At 31.1% G+C, this 15,942-nt stretch overlaps 2 protein-coding genes across 2 annotated transcripts; both read right to left on the bottom strand.

The window, feature by feature from the left end:
- Positions 1-1,357: 1,357 nt before the first annotated feature.
- On the bottom strand, positions 1,358-11,357 carry BX663DRAFT_511243 (uncharacterized protein). The gene is made up of 3 exons (XM_051527863.1): positions 10,741-11,357; positions 1,694-10,658; positions 1,358-1,611 (listed from the first exon to the last, which is right to left on the bottom strand). The coding sequence occupies exons 1-2, from the start codon at positions 11,308-11,310 to the stop codon at positions 1,785-1,787; spliced, it is 9,444 nt and encodes a 3,147-aa protein (XP_051382478.1). The 5' UTR covers positions 11,311-11,357; the 3' UTR covers positions 1,358-1,611; positions 1,694-1,784.
- Positions 11,358-11,690: 333 nt separating this feature from the next.
- Positions 11,691-13,285, bottom strand: BX663DRAFT_511244 (tetrapyrrole methylase). Its single transcript, XM_051527864.1, has one exon. The coding sequence runs from the start codon at positions 13,242-13,244 to the stop codon at positions 11,790-11,792; it is 1,455 nt and encodes a 484-aa protein (XP_051382479.1). The 5' UTR covers positions 13,245-13,285; the 3' UTR covers positions 11,691-11,789.
- Between the last annotated feature and the right edge of the window lie 2,657 nt (positions 13,286-15,942).

Below are 15,942 nucleotides of genomic sequence, written 5' to 3' on the forward strand. Positions count from 1 at the left end.
GTATGATTCATTTTAATATATTTAATTGAAAGAAAAAAAAAATGTTTTTTTTAAAAAAAATCAACAAAGAGGAAAAGGGGGGGAAAAAAGGGGGGAGGAAGAATATGTCTATTATATATACCAAATAAAATATCATTACTGCTTTCATCATGATGACTTATATACAATTTGCTTTGTAACACATACATTGGTTGTTAGAGCAGAAGAAAATAATAAAAAACATTCCCTTTTTCCCCTTTTACTTTAAAGTTATAACATGTAGATAATGATGCCATCATTGTCTCGGACACTTTTATCCACGTCCGAATTATTATATTTATTTCTTTAATAATATTTAATGGAAAACAATTTATTATATTTTAATATTTATCCGGCGTTAGCAATATACCAGTTAACAATAAATTTCTAAGGTACATCCAAATAAGCAGTGAATAAATGGGATCAGCAAAACAAAAGGTTTACTGTGTTAATCTTTCTTTTTTATTTATTTATTTATTTCATAATATTACCTAATGATAAAAAACAAATGTATACAGATAGATATATAGAAAAAAAAAGAGAAAGAGAGCGTATTGACATATATTTATATCAATCATAAAAGGTAATTTTCATCGAGTTTTCCTCGTCCTTTTCTTTTTTCTTTTTCTTTTAATCTATAAAAAGATACAGTTACTGGATACTTTAATAGGCGGAGATTTATCAATGGCTTTGATTCTGATGCTACTTGATTACAACAGTACGACCATACTGTAGTCATTCATTTTCACACATTTTTACAAGGTAACATTTCCTTTTAAAATCTAGTTTATTGTTCTTTATTATAAAAGTATTCTTAGCCAAAAAAAATTTTTTTTATTACACAACACAGATCTATTCATAAATGTCATCAGTAAGTAAAACTTAGTTCCTTGTGTAATATACTCAAACATTTACTTACGCTTTGATTATATAGTCTTTTTGTTATTTCAAATAATTTTGACGTATTTTTTTTTGTAACACTGTAAAAAATAAAATAGATAAATAAATAATACGTTATCATGTATTTTCTTAAAAAAAAAAAAAAGGCGTAAAATATTTGCGATAAAATATATAATCAAAATTATTTATTAAACAATGAGGCTTTTTTTTTTTTTTTTTTTTTTTTTTTTTTTTTTTTTTAAAAAAAAAAAAAAAAAAGACAAAGATAATAAATACATATAATTTGAAAGGGATATATTATACATGAGTTATTAAAATAATCTACATATATGGCATAATGTTTACTTTATCATTTGTTTCTTTTTTTTTTATTTGAAGATCAGGGTCCAGAATTAGTATCAGCTTTGACCAATTTGTGTGCAACTTGATTGCCATATTTATCAGCTTGAATGAATTTATCCCCTTTCATATAACCAGATAATGTGTTTGACGATTTATTCGACAAATAACTACTAATATCACTAGTTTCACGAGTATTGGAAACTACAGTAGATGAATCTGTGGATGAGCTGCTCCCTACTGTAGCAGAAATATTCACAAATTTATCGCTAGAGTCTATAACAGTTTTCATTATAATATTCTGTGTTTCCCCATTGCTTGATTTTGTAGCTGAGTTAGCATTTTGGTCATGATCTAATTAAAGATAAAAGACAACGTTTGATTAGAAAAGGAAAAAAAAACCTTTTTTATACTTCAATAATTATTATTTTCTTACCTTTCATATATCTTTAATAAAATGTATAGCATAATAAAGTAGTAATAATATCATATGAGTAACATTGAATATGCAGTAAATTTTTCAATACTTACTTGGAGAGCTCTATCCAACCACCCCCTACACGTACCATTACTGTCTTGCTGGATAAAATTCGGCAATAAATTAATTTTGGATGTTCTTCACCAAACCAGTATTTACCAACTTCTCCAGGCACCATTTTCACCTTTATACGATAGGGGCTCTTGTTTAGAATCAAGCCTAACTGAACATCCAGCTCATTTTTGGGATCGGGAATATATTTTGTACCGTCGTAGTAAGATACTGCATTATTACGTGCTTTTGATGTTCGGGAAAATAACTGATCAGTTGAGGAGATTTTTTTTTCAGTTGAAAAAGTTGGTGATTTAAAGTTTCGAGAGCCAGATTTTGTATTCGTATATTGGCTCTGATATCTTGGTGTACGCTTTTTAGGTAACGTTTTAGCTATGGCTAGTTTAGTGAAAAATTCATGGTTAAGTTCTCTAATGCATGCTTGCAATTCCTTTTCTCTTGATACATATGAAGCCTGTACAGTGGACCAATCATTTAGTGTCTTCAGTAATTGCTTAGCAACCCTTTCGTTATCATGAAGAAATTGCTTTTGAGATTCAAATCTAGCCTTTTCAAAAAAGCTTGTCACATTTTGTTCACTCTTTTTGTAAGATGAAGTTAATCTTTTTAATAGTGATTGTAAGTCTGCTTTATCAAACTTGGATCCAATGACATTCGCATTCTGTACAGAAGTTTTCTCAATAATTATATATAATTTTGCTATTTCTTCATCAATCAGTTCTATAGTACCAAAAAATTCAGTGATACTTCCTTCTGTATGTACCTGTTCTCGACGATGAACCAATAGTTGGCATAAATTATCTATTGAGCTCGCTAAACTGTCACGCTGATTTATTAATGCGACTTCAGAAGTTGACGTTGTCAGTGCTTTCGGCATCTCCTCTTGACTAATACATTTTAAAAGTGCATCTATATCATCTATATCTTTTATAAGCACTCTATCGATTTCATCTTGCACTTTATCTAATTCCTGCTCTTCTACAAAAATACTTTTGCCAGATAACTGTAGTGCCTCAACTCGATCTCTCAGATTGTTCACATACTTTAGTGATTCATTAATTTTGGAATATACAATTTGACGTTTATGTAGTACATTAAGTCTTTTACGTGTATCATCAGCTGATAACTCAATCTCTGTCCATCTCTTATCTATATCATCCACATGTTTATCAATAATTTTAATAATTATCTTTGCACGTGTCGATTTTTCATGTTTATTCAATTTTTGTTTGAGATCATTACTGTTCTGATTGAATTTCTGAATAGAGATTTCAATTTGTTCATAACGCTGCATAAATTCTTCCAGTTCTGGCAAGTTTCGAGCACGTGTTGTTCTATAATTGAGTCTATTACCATTGTAGGAATAAGAAACAGTTGCCTTGAGCTCATTAATTGATCTAATAATTTCTTTATCATTCTTTAGTAGGTGACTTAACAACTTGAGCACTGTTATATAATTCTGTTCAGTCTTCAAAGATAGTTTTAATTCTTCCATTCGATTAGCTAAATTTGCTTCATATTCTTTTATTACAGAGTAAGGATGTCCAAGTACTTTAAGAAGCCTTGAAGCTTGATTTGAGATCACACCATCACATTTGAGTTTGCATTCGTTATATTTATCTTGAATATGTAATAAAGCAGTGCTGTAGACGTTTATAGTATTATTAATTGTTTCTGCTTTCTTTAGGTGATATTCAGGATTCGTATTCACTTGCTGTTGAATATACGTTATTTGATCTTCACATATCTTTAAAACCTTGGCAACCTCAGTCTTGTATAACTCAAATAAGTTTATTCTTTCTTTATCCATTCGTTTTTTGTTTAAAGACATCTGAATAGATTCCCGTAATGTATGAACTTGTTGACTACATTTAAGGAATTCATTTTTATTATTGATATCTTTGCATAAATCATTCGTATTTTTTACTGTATTGTCTAGCTCTTCTTGATTTATTGAAATCTTCAGAAGCTGTTGCTTATATTTTTTCATTTTGTTATTGGTAATAGTGGATGTATGAATGCTATTATCTGCCACTTTATTAATTTCGGATTTGAGTGCTTTTAGAATATTTTCCAATTTATCTAACTTTTCACATGCTTCTATCCATTTTGATGTTCTCGTAGTAAAAGATGAAAATTCTGAAACCTTTAGTAGTATCTTCTTCCAAGTAGCTTCTACAGTTTGTTGCGCATCGTCAGATTTAGCAGTAACTACATTCTGCAATTTAATGATATTATAGTAAGAACATGAATCTTCATAAAAGCCTTGACACTCAATGATAGTATCTTGGATTTGTTTATGTTTTTCAGTAAGAGTTTGAAAGTGGTATAATCTCTCTTCTGTCCTTTTTATGTTAGTTACTAGCTGTAATTTATCGTATTGTAGTTCATCAATTAGCATTATTTGCTTCTCAGCACAAGTGTGAAAAAGTTCAGAATTTTCAATATGAGTTATGAAAAGATGGTTTGAATTAATTGCATCATACAAGAAAGTTAAAGCGCCACGAATTTCTAATATAATATCTCCTGCATGATCTAGCTGTGCTATTAGTGATTCTATTGATTCTACTGTCATACTATGCTTGTACTCATTCATTTGAGAAAGAAGTTGATTATATTCTTTTGTTTCTAAGAAATCAATTCTTTTTTGCCACCCACTAAGTTCATTATCAGTTACTAAATGTACTTCCGTAGAATGGATCTGGTTATTAAGTGATTCAAAAGATGATATTAGAGTAGCAATACGATAATTGACTTCAGCGGGTAAAAGGGCAGAGGATAATGCATGAGATATCCCTCTTATTTCAGTTAATAAATCATTCCATTGACAGCTTATCTTGTCGAAAATTTCCATCACACAATTATAGTCTCCATCATCAGTATTGTCAAATAAAGTCTGTTGATCAAAATATGCAATATATTTTTCTTTATGCTTGCAAAGTAAAATATAATTATTATCATGTGCTGTCATAGCCATTTGAATGCTATCCGCTTCACTCACTGCATCTCTTAAATTATCCGGTTTCAATAATACATTATCATCATCCAAAAGTTGAATACTTTTCTCGAGGGTATCTTGCCTCAATAAAATCCAACTTTGGCATACTGAAGCTTGCTTTTTGAAAGCATTCATTACGTATTGAAGTTGACTAAATGCTTCTCGAGATTTAATTAATGCTGATAGGCTTTCAACTAATCCATCCAATATTTCAAATTTTGTAGAGATTATATCCTGAATAACAGAATTCATTGTCTTATCTTTCACTTTAATAGAAATTGCTTGATTTTTATCATTTGACCTTTTTGGCATTAATAATTCAGTTTTTGAGTACAATTTAAGATCATTTACTTGTTGAGTAAATTTTTCTACTTCTTTTGCTGGTTCATATGTGGATGAAGTCGACTGAAAATCGGATTTTATAGTAGATGGTAACAATATTTCATGAATCATTTCAGCATTTTTTTCTAATTGTGATGATTTAGTCAAGATAACTGCTATTTGCTCCTTTTGCAAAATCACCTTAAGAGCAAAAGAAAAATCAGCTTCAATTGAACTCTCTGTTTGTGATAACAATTCAATATTTTTTTGATGTAGTTCTAACATAAATCCTGGTTGCATTGCAGCAGAGATTTCTTGTAAATTTTGATTTTTTTGTTTAATATTGTACAGTATAGTATCGCAAAAACTATTAAATTTTTGATTCAAGGTCATCCATTCGGCATTTGTTTCTTTAATTACTTGCTGATAATGAATATCAAAATCACCATTGAAGTTCCATCTCCCCTTTGTTTCTATCAAATGATTGATTAATTTCACATATTGTGACAGAGAGTCTGCAGCCTTTTTTATATTGTTCTCCAAATCATATCTCTGATATATATAGTCCAATTCCTTTCCCCTCCACAAATTTGCTTCATCTACTTTTTGTAGTGAATGAGATAATGCCTCTGCGCGTTCTTTCATATGAATAGGGATTACTTTTATCAAAGGCAGTTTCACAAAACATGACTCCATTTGAATATAATATTCTGTTAAAGTAGGTAAACGATTGGCTTTAATCATTTGGAGTTGATTATCAATTTGCGAACGCTCCAGCTCCAATTCTTCAATAGTATCTTTTAAAAGGTCTTCTTGTTGAGCTACGCATTTATTCTTTTTCAAAATGTATTGCTGGAGTTGGTTATTCAATAGTTGAATAATATGATTAACGTCATTTATCTCAGCCTCCCACTTTAAACGTGCTTCTGCAGCATCTAAAACTTGTGTTTGTGTAACTGCAGATTGAAAGAGAACACTTATTCCTCGTAACACATTCTCATTCAGATCTTTGTACGCATCAATGATTCCTTCCATATTAGCTTCAGTATTCTCTTTCACCTTGCTTACTAACCATTCAATTTTTTCTTGAAAAGAGACTATATCTGATGACTCCTTTTGCTTCAGTATAGTCAATAATTGAGTAATTTTAGATCGAGAGTCAAGTATTATATGTTGTGATAAATCAAAGGAAGTTGAAGCAACATCAATATGAACATTGTTTAATGATAACATTGTGTTATCAAACCATTGCTGAATATTGAGAGCTTCTTCTTGGCATTTATAAAATTCTTGAATCATAGAATCAGCATTACGATAGGATACTAAAAGATTATCTATTGCCTCATTCATTTTCAAAAGTGTGTCAATTTTCCTACTAATAAGCTCTTTAATTTGTTGATTATAGTCAACTGGTTTGAGCAAAGTTTGCTGTATTAAATCTTCAAATAAACAATCATTATTAAGGTATTGAAAGGTTTCACTTTGCTTGCAAAGTTGAGAAATCTGATATTTTATTGACGTTAAGCTTTCCATTATTTTTTCATCATTTCGTTTATTGATATCGCTAACTGATTGTAGTGTTAAAGTTGTTATGGGCTTATTTCGATTTTCAGTGTTAACAAGTGATCCTCTCAATATTTTGTGCAGAGCCTTTATAGCTAGTTCTCCATCTATTATAACCTGATCGTAAGATGTATTAAAGCTTGAAATAACATCACATTGTTTCATAGTATTATATACATTATCAAGTAACTGTTGTAAGTGCTGATACTCAGTCTTTATAGACATTTGTTTCAAATTGATATATTCAATTGTATTTGTGACATTTATACATAGATGACTATACACACTATATGCTTCCTGAAGCCTTTCAAACACAGTTGAATTTGAACTCAAGATAGGGAAATCATTCTCTAATTTGAGTACCTGTTCCGAAAGTTGAGAGAATAAGATATCCTTTTGCACCACATCATCTTGAAAAATAGTACTTTTGTTACTTTCTCTTTTCTTTAAACCTTCAATATCATACTGTGCATATCTGCTATAAAAATCCCAAAGTTGGGATGCCAAGTCATAAATGGAACAATGTACTTCCTCCCATTGTGATTCCCAACTAATTCGTCTTCTTAGTATAATAATTTCATGCGTCCTTAGTTCCAAAGCTGCTTTAAGCTGAGCAGTTTTACATTTTAATTCACCAATGCTAGTAACTAATGCATTACGATCAATTGAAATAGAATTCACTTTATCTATTTCCGTCTCCAAAAGATGAACAACCTCAAGTGCTTTATTTATATCATGAGATTCTATCTGTTGAAATCTACTGGAAATTTCTTCCTGCTCTTTTTCAAGTCGATCCAAAGCTATATCCTCCAAAACGACTAGTTTATCCTCCTTCAAAATAGATGCATCAAACTTTTGGAGAATACGAAGACGTTCCTCTATCCATGCATTGATACGTAGTACATCATTATAAGCACTGCTTGCTCGTTCCTGTAAGGGAAGGTTCTCCCGATAGAATGAAAGTAATTTATCCAATTCTTCTGTGATTTCTGCTAGATAAGTTAACTTGTTACACATTTGATGACGAATTACATTATTATCTGCTTCATTGATCTCAAAAAAATCGCTTAATTCAGTAGGAGTTTTGGGATAAGGAATACGTTTTAAAGAGACTGTCAGCCAATGTGATGAGTTGTCTTTAAATAATTGAACACTCTCACTAAAAGAGCTACTGTCTGCCACTTTAAAGGAGATACTATTGCTATTCATCATTGCTAGTTTAAGCTTTTCACCTTGTACCTTTAATTTTCTGAATTGAACGATGGTATCGCTTACTACGAGGTATTGTTCTACAATTTTACGCGCAAGAGCACATCGCTTCATAATCAGCTCAAATTGTCGTTCAAATTCTTCTTCACGTTTTGTTAGGTCATCTGGTAAATCTTCTTCAATGTCCTCCATTCCTTGGTAAGCATCTAATACAGCTGAATAATCACTCTTGTCAAATTTGTCAATACTATGCTCCAAAGAAATTAAAATTTGAACTATTTCTTCTGTATTTCTTTTTAAGATAACTATAGGAGTTTCATCTTCTCTTGGCTCTGACCAGCGAGCCTTGGTTTTCATAAATTCTATTATTTCAATTTCCTTCTGTTGACACCATTTGTTTGCTTTGACGATTAGATTTTCCCATAAAAGACGAGATCGTAGCGCTTCCACAAGCTTTGTTCTTTGTTGAAGTAAACACATTAAACTGTCTAAAATGGTCAATGTGGTTAATGTAATTTCAATCGTGGATACATCAGCAGGGCTAAGACTACAATTTGCACTACTCGTTAAAGTACGAACATGGGAACGAAGACGAGTCATGTCGTTCTTGTTAAATCTTTCAACTTCTCCTAAAAGCTTCTCATGTTCTTTATAAATTTTTTGAGTCTCTTCATTATCCCACAATTCAGGTACAAAATCAACATTAAGGGGATCCATCGTAAATAATTTGTTATTCTCTTGTAGTAGTTCAATTCGGCATTCAATCCATTTACGTACACGTTGTGCTTCAATGAACCAAACACGAACCTGATCAACCCAATCATTCACTGTTTCATATTTAGCTTGAATTCCAGAAAATAGTTCAATCAATCGTTCATCATTTGTTAATAAATCATTATAGTCTTCTTTTATACTATCGATAGTAGATCGAACAGTTGATACTCGAGTTTCTAACATTTGAATTCGATCATCCGTAGTAGCCTTTTCGCAGTTATCGTCACTCATCATGGCCTGAATCTCTTCAAGCTCAATTTCAATATTTCTAATCACGCTTGCAATCGTCAGTCCTCGTTGAAAGTTTTCACATAATGTTTGCTCTCTTTCCAAATCTTGTACAAGTAATTCGTATGATTTCATGATACGATCCGAATATGGGGAAACGATTTGCATAACCGTTCTTGAAAGCTGATTTGTTTCTGTTTTGAAACTTTTCCATGTTGAATCTTGAAAAAGGGTAAACCTTTTAATAAAGAGTAACAATTCACGTTGATAAGCATTAGCTACTGCCTGAGATCCTCCTAATGGATGTAGTCGAAGTGACATTGCTGAATCACTCGTGTCCTTATCGTTTGCTCCATAATCTGATATGGGAGATGGTGATGATAACGGTGCAATATGTGAGAGCTGTTCTCTAAAGTTATCAAGTTCTTTCTCAAGGTCAATTGCATGTGCTATATATATTTCCGAATTCTTTTCGTTTTCTAAAAATGTGTTCTTAATAGTTAGCATATTTTTGTCTGTTATCCTTAAGAGTTTTATAAACTGTTCCCATTCTGTTTCCAACATGTTATATAGTTTGGTTACTTGTACTTGCTGTGATTCTGTAAGATGAATGATGGCATCATTCATGTTTTCAGGAGGCGTAGTTAAGATAGCATATGCTTTATTTGCTCTTTCCAAATGCTCGGCCTCGATCTCAGTCTGTTTTGTAATAATTTTAAGCGCATTCATATATTCCGAAACTTCTGTCAAGTTAGAAAACAGTTCCGGATATTCACTTATAGCTTTTGTATTAGACTCGATAAAAGACAATACTGTTTCATGAATTGTAATCAATTCATCAAGAACAGGATGTACACCACGAGGTAAGTGGCCAGTTAACTGCATTAATAATTTACAATTTAAATCAGCTTTAATACGGGCTTTATCAGTCCCATTTAATGTTGATTCTTGTTTTACTGTCTCCTTTTTACAATTTACTGGCGTTAACGAAAAAGGGATGGATGATTCTTGTTGTATATCCATATTTATATCTCCTTTATCATTATTTTCTTGAAATAAAGACGTAGGTGACGCACATCTGACTACTACTTCTTCACTGTCATTTACAAAAGGACGATCATTCTTGTCTAGCGCTTCTCCTCCAGTTACCATAGCTATAGCTGCTTTTCGTTTGACAGCACGTTCACGTTTAATCGTTAGAGGCTCTTCTTTCTCATATTTTGATATGACCTTATAAAATTCACTAACATACATCATGACACTTGGTTCATGAGGATAATCAACATTGACGAGATCTTCAGGTTCCAAGTAGGCTTCCACCCCTAATTTCTCTGAACCTAAATCAAAGGCTAACCTTAGTAGTTGATACCATGTTGCTTTCTCAGATAAATCAGCATTGAGATGAACGCTAAAGAGGTCGGGTATATAAGCAGGATTATGGCGATGAATTAACAAACAAAATGCAACACCAGTTCTCCATGATCTGGAGAAATCCTGAATAGAGGGTATAATATTTGCAGCAATATAATCTTCTAGTTGGATACGCACCCAATACAAAAGGGCTACCTTTGCCTCAGTAGAAGAAGAGGTATGTTGTTGTTGTTGTTGTGATTTCCCACTTATTGAATGTTGTTTGCTACTACTGATTTTTTTAGTAGCTGTATGTGATGAAGATGTATTTACAGCTGCTGCTTGAGAGGCTTCTGTATTTAAATCGGATGTCTGTGATATCAGGCCATTTTCTTGTTTTGATAACTCCTATATATTTTATTTTGAGTTTTATATTTAGTTTAGATATATGTATATACTTATATTTATTATATTTTGAATGGAACCTTACAGATAACGATTGCATAAAATCTTCACCATGCTCCAGTAGAATAAGTTGTATTTGATATTTAAGCATGATAAAAAAAATCAAAGCTAAAGTCTTTTTAGCGTCTCCATTAACAATAGCTTCATTCCCAATATCTGGCATATTATCAGTTCCTACATGTTTCTCTAGAAAATTAAGAGCTTGGGCTACGTTGGAAAGTTGGTGAATACGCATATTCATACGCTCAGGTTTAGGTGCTGGTACATTTGATAGAACTGATAAGAGTTTCAAAAGTTTTTTACCATCTCTTAAATCAGTACTAATATTATCTATTGAATCGCCTACTTTTTTCAGTTGAGCATTGACCCATCTCGTTAATGTACGGATTTCGATTTCTTGATAGTCAGATCCAATATTTCTAGTCAAATCTTCACCAGTAAATTCTAGACCCGCTGTTGTCTGTCGTGATCGAGAATCTTGTTTTCGGTTGTTTTCTGAAAAGAGGGAAAAGTTAGATCTTGATCTAACTATGGATGTACTAAACCGGTTTGTAGTTGATCGACAAGTGGTTGATGCAGCTGTTGAATTATTCATGTTGACATTACTGAGATTAAAAGATTAAGAAAAAAAAAAAAGGGAAAGGTACAACCCGAAGTACACTTAAAGAAACTATCAGCTTGGTTATAACAAACTTTTAACAATCAATATTGATATTGTTATATGTATTAGATCAATATATTTATATAAAACTCCTATTTTCATTGTCCTATTTTACCTCTATTGTTATAAGAAAAGGAGAATTTTTTTTAAAAAAAAAAAAAAAAAAAAAAAAAAAAAAAAAAAAACTATCATGATTATTTTTTTTTTTGTACGTTTATCAAGTGAAAAAACACCGCCTTGCATGCATATTTTTACCTCAACATATTTCATTCTACATGAAATATTGTCTTTGTTTCACAAACATCTGAAGAATGTGTTAACCAAAAATAAACTAAAGATTTATTTTGTGGCAATAATAAATATGATATGATAAAGAATTTTACATGAATAATAATAATAATAAATGCTATAAATTAAAGTACATTTGTTGAATGGCCAACCACGAGGACAGCAGGTGCTTTGATGTTTTCACTTTCTACTAAACTAGCCATAGTATTTAATTTTCCAAAGATAATTCGTTCCTCAGGACAATTTGAATTCTCTATCCAACAAATAGGTACATCTTCAGGATAGTGTCGATCTAATAGCAAAGTACGCAATTCGTCAGCTCTGCCTACTGCCATTAATACCACTAATGTTTGAGTAGATTTAAACATCGGTAAATCAGGCATACAACCCTTTGTACCCCTGCCAGTAGTGATGATAACTTGATCAGAGACACCTCTGAAAGTGACAGGTATCTTGGCTGCCATAGGTGCTGAAAATGCGCTGGAAATACCAGCAACTAACTCTGGTTCATATCCATGTTCACGGAACCAAAGAACTTCTTCTCCACCTCTACCAAATAAGAAAGGATCACCAATTTTAAGTCTAACAACGTGTAAGCCCTTTTTTAATCCCTCTAGACACCATTCCATTAACTCATCTTGAGCTTCATCACATTTACCAGACACTTTACGAGCAACACGCAGCTTGCCTTGCACCATGTCTAATATTTGACTTGGAATTAAACGATCACTTACAACAAGATCTGCTTCCTCTAAAAGACGTTTGGCTTTAACTGTAATAAGTTCCGGATCACCTGGGCCACCCCCGATTAAAGTAAGTCGAGGTCGTCTTTGATCTTTAGATGGTAAAATAAGATTAATATCAGGAACGCCACCTATGATAAAATAGTCACGTAATTTGCTAAACACAGCCTCCTCTTCTTCCTGAGTCTTGATTTCATTAAGACGAGCCATTCCCTTCATACCCCATTTATCACATAATTTTGTAACCCAAGTCATACGCTTCCCTGAATTTTTCATAGAGGGCTCCCATTCTCGAACTTTTGCACGAAGTCGACCCATCATTTCAATTGTATTGCCAATGTTCTCTGGAAGTGCATTGGCTACATTAACACGTACCATGTTGGCTATTTTGGGTCCTTTACCATTGGTTGATACAGCAATCTGAAGAGGACCGTCGCGATGTTGAGACATAAAATAAAAGTCACACATAGGTGGCACATCGGCAACATTAACAGGAATGCGTTTCTTACGACATAGTTCTCCGATTCGTAAAGATTCTTCATGATCATCTAAAGCTGTCAAAACCATATCTACATCCTCTAGATCGTCATCGTTAAATTTTCGATTATGCCATTCGACTTCATTATTCTCGATTCTAAAACGAACTTCATCATTAAGACCTTCTTCTGGTGATATAACAATTACTTTAGCATCAGCCGTTTTACAAGATATAATGCGTTGAGCGGCAACAAATCCTCCACCTACAATAAGCACTTTTTTGTTTGCTACTTGATAAGCAACAACAAGAGATCCTCCGCCCTGTATAGTCTCGTATTCTGGTTTAGGTGTATTTGACATAATGTTTAAATTTATTTATTTATTTATTTATTTATTTATTTAAAAAAAGAAAAAAGAAAAGGGAAACACACTCTATTTAAATAAAGAAATGATTTATAAGTGGATAACAATGATGCGCTTGACTTGGACAATGACAAATCTATTTGTTTCGTTTTCTGTTAGCTTATTGGCACATGGATGTCGTACTTTTATTTTATTTTATCTTTATTAAATATTGTATATATTTGTCCGCTATATATTTTTAGTGAATAAAAAAAAAACTACAATTTTTATTAGTAAGAAAAAGCTATTTTTATTTAACCAAAATAAAAGTTAGTTGCTTTATGAGTATTTTATTCAGCAAATGAGTTGCTTAGACTAGCTTAAAAGAATAAGTCATTCTAATAAATAAATAAATTGAGTCAATTTCTTTCTTCTGAAAGATAGAGAGAGAGTGAGAGAGTGACAAAATGAAGAAAATAACAAAAGCAGAGCGCATAATTTAAGGATTGTACACTTGTATTTAGCGGGAAAAAAGAAGAAAACCACAAATAGCATTCGCGGGAAAGAACGAGAGTTGAAATATTATACTGTATACTGCATTATATTTACCTATCATGATAAAAGCTAGTAAAAAAAAATACCCTCCCCCCTCGAGAACTTTCCAATATTATGAAAGATTTGAGCAACTTTTTGATAAGCTTTTTTAGTATAAACAAGATTAGGACTATAACATTTATGACTATGTATAAATAAGGGTGATAATAATAAGAGAAACATGTATTAATAATTTGGTAATCATTAAAATAAGGTAATAATCAAAGTTAATTCTGAGGTCTACAATCCTTAGCCTGAATAAATAATATTAGAGAAGGGATCTTATTTATTCTTTGTCATGATCTATGAATTTAGTGATATTGTAAGCTTTATAAACAACAGGAATAGCTCTTTAGTCTTAACTCATATTTTATCAACCCTTTTCTACCCTAGATATACTTGTTGTATTCATTTATCTAGCTCTCTCTCTCTCTCTCTCTCTGAAATGATGCTTTGATACACATACAGTATGAATAAATAGGAATTTAAAAAGAGGGAACAATAGCACTATCATTAAAGGAATTCGACCAGTATATAATCAAGAGGTTATATGGTTTACTAGGATGAAGAGATGGGTGTCCGTATAGAATTATTTAAAAAAAAAAAAAAGGATGATCTAGTTACATAAGTAAAATCATTATAAAAGAATTTAATATTCTTGATGTAAAGTTGAAGATGATAGGTGTACCTTAAAGATCATAGAACAAATATCTTATAATTTAAAAGCCAAGATAGGAATGCATATAAATGCTTTACTTAATACCTTCAAGAATCTATAAAGCTTTAGTTTACAGTATATTAAAGAATAAGAGTAACTTTAACGTCTAGATGTATAAGGCAGAAGTTTTCCTGTTAGCTTTAAAATTGAATGTACTATACACTAAAAGTAAAAAAGAAAAAGAAAACCCAGAGTAAAGGAAAACCTGTTCTCATTCTTTTCCATATAAGTTTTCTTCTTAGTAATATTTATGATACATATACTCTGTATTTGATATTGGCTTTAAGCTTTAAATGGCATTCCTATGATAACTAGTCGTATAAGTAAATAAATATGAATTGTAAATACTATTTTAGACGATGAGTCGAATCATTTATTTAAAGATATTCCATCAAGTATCTATGCTCAAATTATTTCGTTCAAATATTACTTATCCTTAACATAATCAAGCTAGCATTAAGACAAATAAGCATTTGAATAATATAACAATATCTTTTAATTTTCTATTAAAGGAGACAAGCATGTTTACTAGTGTTTGCTTCTCTTTTTAACTTGTCCTTCTGACTTGTATCATATTCTACTTTCTTCTTTCCAATTATTAGATAAAATGATAGCACAAATATATTATAAAAGCCTGTAAAAAAAAAAAGTCTATTTGTAGCCTTAATCATTTATTAGCTTCTGATAGCATTTAAAGAATGTCTATTTTTTTTATAAATTCAATTTTTTTTCAAACCCTATAGTTACCTTGATCTAAAGATATTTAAGTTATCTAGTAGGATGTGTGTTTTTAAATTGATTTGAGCCTCAGTGAGTAAAATATGTATATACTCTTGACTGTACAATAATGCCACCAAAAAAAAAAAAAAAAAAAAAAAAAAAAAAAAAAAAACTTTCCTTTTGGTAGCCACTGCTTATCAATTGCTATATCTAAAACATTCTATTTTTCTGTTTCCAAAACTACACCTTTATTTGATTGTGTATTCTTCGAGTACACATTGATATAAAACTCTTTTAATTTTAATAACTTTTATATCCTTATTATTCCTTTCATAATAAATTTTTCTATTGTCTGAGTCTTTATCTGCTCACAAGATAACTTATTATTTACTTGATAACAGACTACTTTCTTTCTACTCTACATCTATCAAATCTTAAATACATTATTCAGTGAAACATATCTACTCCCCTCCCCCTTTTTTTTTGCATAAGTTTAATTCTTTCATTGTGATAATTATTTGTTAACTAGAATAATGATTTTTAACGTATTATAATTTGGTATTCTTTGTGTTCTACAAACGATATATAAATTCTATTATTAGAAATAATTTTGTAGATATAATAATATGAAAGTAAGAATATTAACAATTATACAAGCGTCTGAGATAAATCTAGCCTATTCCA

This window comes from Cokeromyces recurvatus (genome assembly GCF_025118155.1).
Source record: "Cokeromyces recurvatus strain NRRL 2243 chromosome Unknown BX663scaffold_14, whole genome shotgun sequence".
Classification (NCBI taxonomy): Eukaryota; Fungi; Mucoromycota; class Mucoromycetes; order Mucorales; family Mucoraceae; genus Cokeromyces; species Cokeromyces recurvatus.

What these genes read in the sequence shown, in the direction of transcription:
- BX663DRAFT_511244 (XM_051527864.1), bottom strand. Translation starts at nt 13,244, where the DNA reads ATGTCAAATACACCTAAACCAGAATACGAGACTATACAGGGCGGAGGA.
- BX663DRAFT_511243 (XM_051527863.1), bottom strand. Translation starts at nt 11,310, where the DNA reads ATGAATAATTCAACAGCTGCATCAACCACTTGTCGATCAACTACAAAC. An exon ending in ATTTTATGCAATCGTTATCT is followed by an intron (nt 10,659 to 10,740) that starts GTAAGGTTCCAT and finishes TAAAATATATAG; the next exon opens with GAGTTATCAAAACAAGAAAA.